Below are 6,307 nucleotides of genomic sequence, written 5' to 3' on the forward strand. Positions count from 1 at the left end.
ATTTTTTATGTTAATCATCACGCCATCCACTTCAACTTATTTTCAAAAATTGACAGGCAACCTTACTTCTTCTAAAGGTGGCAGGCAGTCCTACGTCCACTACCCAAGTGAATACAATTCGTATCCAATATATAGTGAAGCTGCCCCGGGCCTGTCGCTACACCTCTATGATTACGAGGCATGGTGGTATTGAAAACAATATATGACAGTATGACGTTCCATATCAATGCTTAATTAGTCACGAGTTTCTCCTTTCTCCAGATCCTGTTTTCAACAACGGACCAGCGTCATCACTTGATCTCGAGTTTCAGGAATTACATGATGTGATAGGCGTTATATAAACCCGGCGTGTATCCACGGCGTTTGTAACCAATTCTCCTCGGAATCATTTGCTTCTTAGCGAAAAAGATGTTGCTTCCGGCTGGAATTCGTTTACATGTAAGTGTAAAGGTTATCAACAATTATTATGTTCCTTGGACATTGACTGTTTGGCTGACCAGCTTTCGGCAACCGCGTGCTGACCAGCCAAACACACTAGGTTTTAGATGTCCCAGTACATAACCTGGGGAATTCTTATTTCTATAACTTACTCGGATGTGTTTGGCCTGATATGATAGCCTCATATGGTGCACGGACAATAGTTTGTAAAAATGCTTCACTATTTACATCATAATATCAATATTTTAACAGGTATTCTTGGTTCTATCACTCTTCGGTGGCGAAGTCCTCCAACGCACCAATGCACAAGGAGAGATTGTGGACTTTTCTTGTGGATGGAATAGATATTTGACACAAATAACTAGTACCTATAACGGCTATGACAGAAACTGGTCGTTTGGTTGCCAACCCCTTGCTGCTGGTATCTTAATCGGGGACTGTGATTGGACAGGTAATTATGAATATAAATCATAGTATTTTATATAACGTTGTCTTCTTTCAGTATATCATACCTCGTACACTTGTATGATTCTATTTTATTTTTACCATTTCGTCACACTTTTTTCGAACTTGGTGTCAATAGGATCATGATTAAGTCGAAACATCCTTCAGAGTAGATAGAATCTTTTACCATCTCAGACACTACATAAGACAGTGCTAGAACGATTCACATTGGCCATTAGTCTGCTTAAAATGACAATGTAGTCATCGAAACGTCACACTCTAAAATATCATATTGATTGTGTCATATAACTTCTATCATATTTACTTTACCAACCCGAAGAAAATGTTTCAGAAGATCTCAGCTGTTAATATGACTTTAAACAATACTTAGCCAAACCATACCCACACGGGGAGGCCGCCATTAAATGACATTAGCTGTTGAAATGACATTAAACGACACTAAATTCAACCATACCGAAACAGGGGAGGCCGCCTTTAAATAACCATAGTTGTTGATAGGACGTTAAATAAACTAAACCAACCCATACCTACACAGGAGAGGCCGTCATTAAATTACCATAGTTGTTGATAGGACGTTAAATAAACTAAACCAACCCATACCTACACAGGGGAGTTCGCCATTAAATGACGTTAGCCAATGTTAAGGCTTTAAAATGTACTAACAAAACCAAATTTGTTTCTATAACTAGCTAACATCTCCCGTCATCACATACATTTTCTGCTCTTAAATACATGTATCATGCGATAGCGTCAACAATATCAAACGATAAGTGTAATTACACTATAGTGAAGTTATACATAAACGACATCATAATTACTTCACATAATATAACGAAATTAGCATGTGTAATTGGAAAGTATATTTTTGTTATATAGTTATGAGATACTTCTTACATATCTTCATGCCACATATCTTTATGCTCGTAATTATTTATTTTGTTCAATGTGTTCAATAATACTTTTACAGTAGTGCAATATCCTGTCTCTGTAACATGTTTGTTAAATCATTGCAACAAAAAAATTTCCACGTTGAAAGTAAAATTTAAACATCCATTGTATGATTACCGTTATATCTCATGTTAGACTTACTCATGTTTACATGAATATGGTGGTTTGACACCAATCTGTGTACAGAGCGGGGCCATAATTATCCCTCATGCTATATTAAGACACCCAAATATGGTGATGTCTTTATTAGTCCCCTACCGGTCAAACCGGGGGGACTATAGGTTTTGCATGCGTCCGTCCGTCCGTCCGTCCGTCCGTCCGTTCGTCCGGTTAAAGTTTTGGTTTAAGTTTTATAATGGCACACCATTCACTTAATACTGGTATTAGGATGCTGATTCTTTGCATAGAGGTTTGTTGGATGTGTGGCATTACTTTTGTACAGTTAAAAAGGAATTATTTTTTTATTATTTTTGCCATATTATGAACTTATAACTGTTATTGCTGTATCGCTTGCAATTGTTTTTGTATCTAAAAATGGTCTCGTGTGCATGATTTGCTTACGGATTTTCAGTGTATCCTATAAAGCTCGCGTCCGTCTATTGTCAGCCGTTATTGTCTGAGAACAAAGAGAAAGCATCTCATCGTTGCATTACGTGTGTATTCTATTTAAAATCATCTTTGTCTTCAAACCTTACATGTCTTAAATACGCAAAATGTTGCTTTACCGACCGTTTTTATGACAATAATTCCGATCAAAAGTGTGTTTCAAATAACAAATGACCAAATGGTTTGCTTGTTTTTTTAATAAATTTGTCATCACGTGCAGGCAGTATGCTTTCATCCATTTCAATTTGGCCACCAATTCTCGTGAACTTGCTCCTAGAATTAGTTCAACAAAACAAAACATATTGGCACCAAGTGTTACAGAAAGAATATACCGGTAGTGCAACAAAAGAAAATGGTCTTACGAAAGACACCCAGTGACTTTATGAAATATTTCATAATTGGATAAATTAGATAAATCTTAATTGCAGAATAAAGTTTTCAACCAGACTAGAATTCTCTCTTGAACCACTAGATATTTCTTCTATTTTAATCGCCCTCTATAAAAACAAATGTCCACATTTTTAGAAATTAATCGAAAGGAACAGCATTTGTATGGCAAAAAAAAACAATCATTTATGTCAATTATAATGACAATCAGATCATTATTTCCTTTATCGTACTCTCTTCAATTGATCACCACCAAATAATAATAATGATACATGTACATCCAGCTGGGCACCATAATATATCAGTCCGTTTGGACCGAAGAGATTCCAAAATAGCTCGCATGTTGTTATGGAATTACAACAGTGAATAATCTTCGAAATTGAAGATATTTTGATTAATGACAAGAGACGATGAATGTTTGCATTGTTTACTGTATTTTGTTTGTCACATTTTTGACATACAGACTTTTGATCATTCTGGGTATTGTATCAATAGATTACTTGTGATTCATTCATGTAAAGCCTTTTTTGTGGGGAGGGGCGAGGGGTTCTCTTCTCCACGTAGCCTGTTATTTGTTTGGATTAAGAAGATAAGCGCTGCGCATCTACATAATTGTTGTCTCTCTTTGTTTACCTACCAAATACTCTTTGATGATGATTTACCGTCACGAGGATTTCTTTTCCAATTTCGTCAAACACTGCATCCGCCTTCTAAAGGAACACATTGACGTATGAGCCGAATATGATAACCTTAATCTACTATATGCATTTTTCACTCTACGTATATAGCATTGCAATATATTTCCTGTATTTCACAATATTCCTTATTTCAGGTTACATCAATAGTTATGACAATTTTTTTTCCTACGTGTGCCCTAACAATGGATTACTGAACGGTTTCCGAAGTGTCTATGATATCTATTATCGAGACAGACGTTGGGAAGTCCAGTGTTGTCCAATCATTAGTAAGTACAAAGTACCTTTCAAAATAACATATACATCTCAAGTGACATATTCTTATCGCTGTTTATACCGCATTGTGATGTGCATGTCAATTGTTTCTAACTTTACAAAGGAAAAATTTGATAAAAGGTGAATAATCATCTTTTTCAGAACGAGAGACCACAGACAGAAGGGTCTAACGTCGCTTAACCACTGAATGTCATATTTGTACATGTCACCAATTGACCATGAGATGATATATTAACTTGATTATATGTATTTTGTTGCCTTGCTCAACCCGAGGGGCACCGAAGTGTAGGGTCTAAATTGATAAATTCTTCTTTTCATTATTAAACAGATCGTGGCCGTGAACAGTGTCATTTCACCGATTACCTCAACTCGTATGGCAGTTCGTTTGAATATACCGTACCCCATGGTGAATTTGTACGGGGAATCCGCAGTACCTATGCTGAGTTGGAAAAGTAAGTAATGTTACCTAACCAAGGGTGTAAGAAGTATTCTATCACAACTGTGTTATTCCACTCTCGGGCCAATAAGGAATAATTCATGTTAGATCTAAATGTTATATTCCACTTGTGCAATATAACCTTCCGGTCTTTTGATTGGTCAAGAATTTAAACTTTTACCGAACTGTATTTTGTTGTTAACGTCATCAATAATCGAATGACGTAAAATCATCGGATCCCGTCCGTCACTTGTATACCTTACCTGTCTATGATCCCCTTTGATTCAAACCGAAATAATTGTGGTAGAAACAGGTCACAAGACTCACACGACGGATATGGAATTCATTTCACACTCGTGTGTTGTCTTTTAAAAATTACAAAAGACACTCACTAAAGCCCGTGTCTCTTGTAACTTTAAACAAATAACTTACTCGAGTGAAAAGAATGCCACATTCAACAATTACTCGTTGTTAATCTCTTTTTTGACTTAACAATTTTCCTGGCAAGGATATTTATGGTATACATGCATTGTGGTGGAAAAAAGTACTGACATATGTTATTGTTGTATGTTGGAGAAGGCAGAGCGAGGAGGTAATACTGTATGTGTTGTGAACATATCAAGTTAGACAATATGTCAACGGTTTGTATTGCATCATGAAAAAGTCATGTATTTTGTGGTAGAGGACATGTTATGTGTGGTGACTAGACAGTGTATTGTGGTCGTGGAAATATGGTAGGTGACGACTGAAGACATGTATTATGTCATGTGTATGGGACATAATAAAATTATATTGCATTATGACTAGACAGTTCGTTTTGTTAGGGGATGTAAATTGTGTCATGATAAGACAATGTTGTGGTAGGGGACATGTACTGTATCATGACTAAACAATGTGTTGTGATAAGGGACATGTACTGTATCATGACTAGACAATGTGTTGTGGTAGGGGACATGTATTGTATCATGACTAGACAATGTGTTGTGGTAGGGGACATGTATTGTATCGTGACGAAACAATAAGCTGTGATAGAGAGACATGTATCATATCGTGACTTGCCAATGTGTTGTGGTAAAGGACATTAATTGTATCGTTACCGAATAATGTGTTGTAGTAGTGGACACGTATTGTATCGTGACTAGACAATGTTTTGTGGAAAGTGGGATACATCACGACTAGATGATGTGTTGTGGTAGGGGAATTGAATTGTTTCTTGACTAGAAAATGTGATGTGGAAGGAGACATGTAGTTTATCTTGATAAGACGATGTGATATGGTAGGGGACATATACATGTATCATATTATATATATGATACGTTGTGGTATCAGACTTGGTTCGTTGAAAGATTGTACTACGTTGATCATGCTTGTGAACATGTTTTTATATGTATTTTCTTTTTGTGTTTTTCAGTGACCGTAGATATGCATATGAAGTTTGTGAATTCTCGTAAGAGCACCATTGCGACAGCACGGATTGTAGTCAACGGTTTGCCAATGTATGGAAACAGACAACTAGGACTCGTTAAATGTAGCCAACCCAGCGTTAAATGTCCATCCTTTTATTCATAATAAACCCTTCAGCAGATTGTTGTATTTGTTGTTATAATCTTTCCATTTTTGAATACGGAGGATTTTACTAAAATCATAATGGAGGTTGATTTAGGAATATGGCCGCTTCATATCAAATTATGTATTTTAAATGATGGGTCTTAAGCAGCTGCACCTGTTTTTGAGTTAAGATACATGATCTGACAAACGATTGATAACATCGAACTCATATGACCAATGAGACCGGTAATTTCCGGTCGCTCTACTTAATTTTTATCTGAATTTACATCCCAAAAGACCCTTGTCAATTATCGATAATTGCATACATTATTTCAAAAACAATTTCATAAATTATTCACTGATCTGTGACTAAAATCAACATTCTTACATTTTTTTCTCGATGTCTGTAAACATCCGGCGTGTAGTTGCTATTCCCGTTGCAACGGTAAAACATGTTACAAAACTGTAAAAAGTATTCAATTTTTGATATGGCAATGTTTGAAACAGG

The 6,307-nt window shown here is 36.1% G+C and overlaps 1 protein-coding gene across 1 annotated transcript; it reads left to right on the top strand.

Annotated features, from left to right (window-relative positions):
* Positions 1-247: 247 nt before the first annotated feature.
* On the top strand, positions 248-5,840 carry LOC117317900 (dermatopontin-like). The gene is made up of 5 exons (XM_033872869.1): positions 248-438; positions 691-889; positions 3,677-3,808; positions 4,144-4,267; positions 5,663-5,840. Exons 1-5 carry the CDS (start codon positions 409-411, stop codon positions 5,700-5,702), a joined length of 525 nt encoding a protein of 174 aa, XP_033728760.1. The 5' UTR covers positions 248-408; the 3' UTR covers positions 5,703-5,840.
* The last annotated feature ends 467 nt before the right edge of the window (positions 5,841-6,307 follow it).

This window comes from Pecten maximus, chromosome 19, assembly GCF_902652985.1.
Source record: "Pecten maximus chromosome 19, xPecMax1.1, whole genome shotgun sequence".
NCBI classification, from domain to species: domain Eukaryota; kingdom Metazoa; phylum Mollusca; class Bivalvia; order Pectinida; family Pectinidae; genus Pecten; species Pecten maximus.

What these genes read in the sequence shown, in the direction of transcription:
- LOC117317900 (XM_033872869.1), top strand. Translation starts at nt 409, where the DNA reads ATGTTGCTTCCGGCTGGAATTCGTTTACAT. An exon ending in CGGGGACTGTGATTGGACAG is followed by an intron (nt 890 to 3,676) that starts GTAATTATGAAT and finishes TCCTTATTTCAG; the next exon opens with GTTACATCAATAGTTATGAC. An exon ending in CCAGTGTTGTCCAATCATTA is followed by an intron (nt 3,809 to 4,143) that starts GTAAGTACAAAG and finishes ATTATTAAACAG; the next exon opens with ATCGTGGCCGTGAACAGTGT.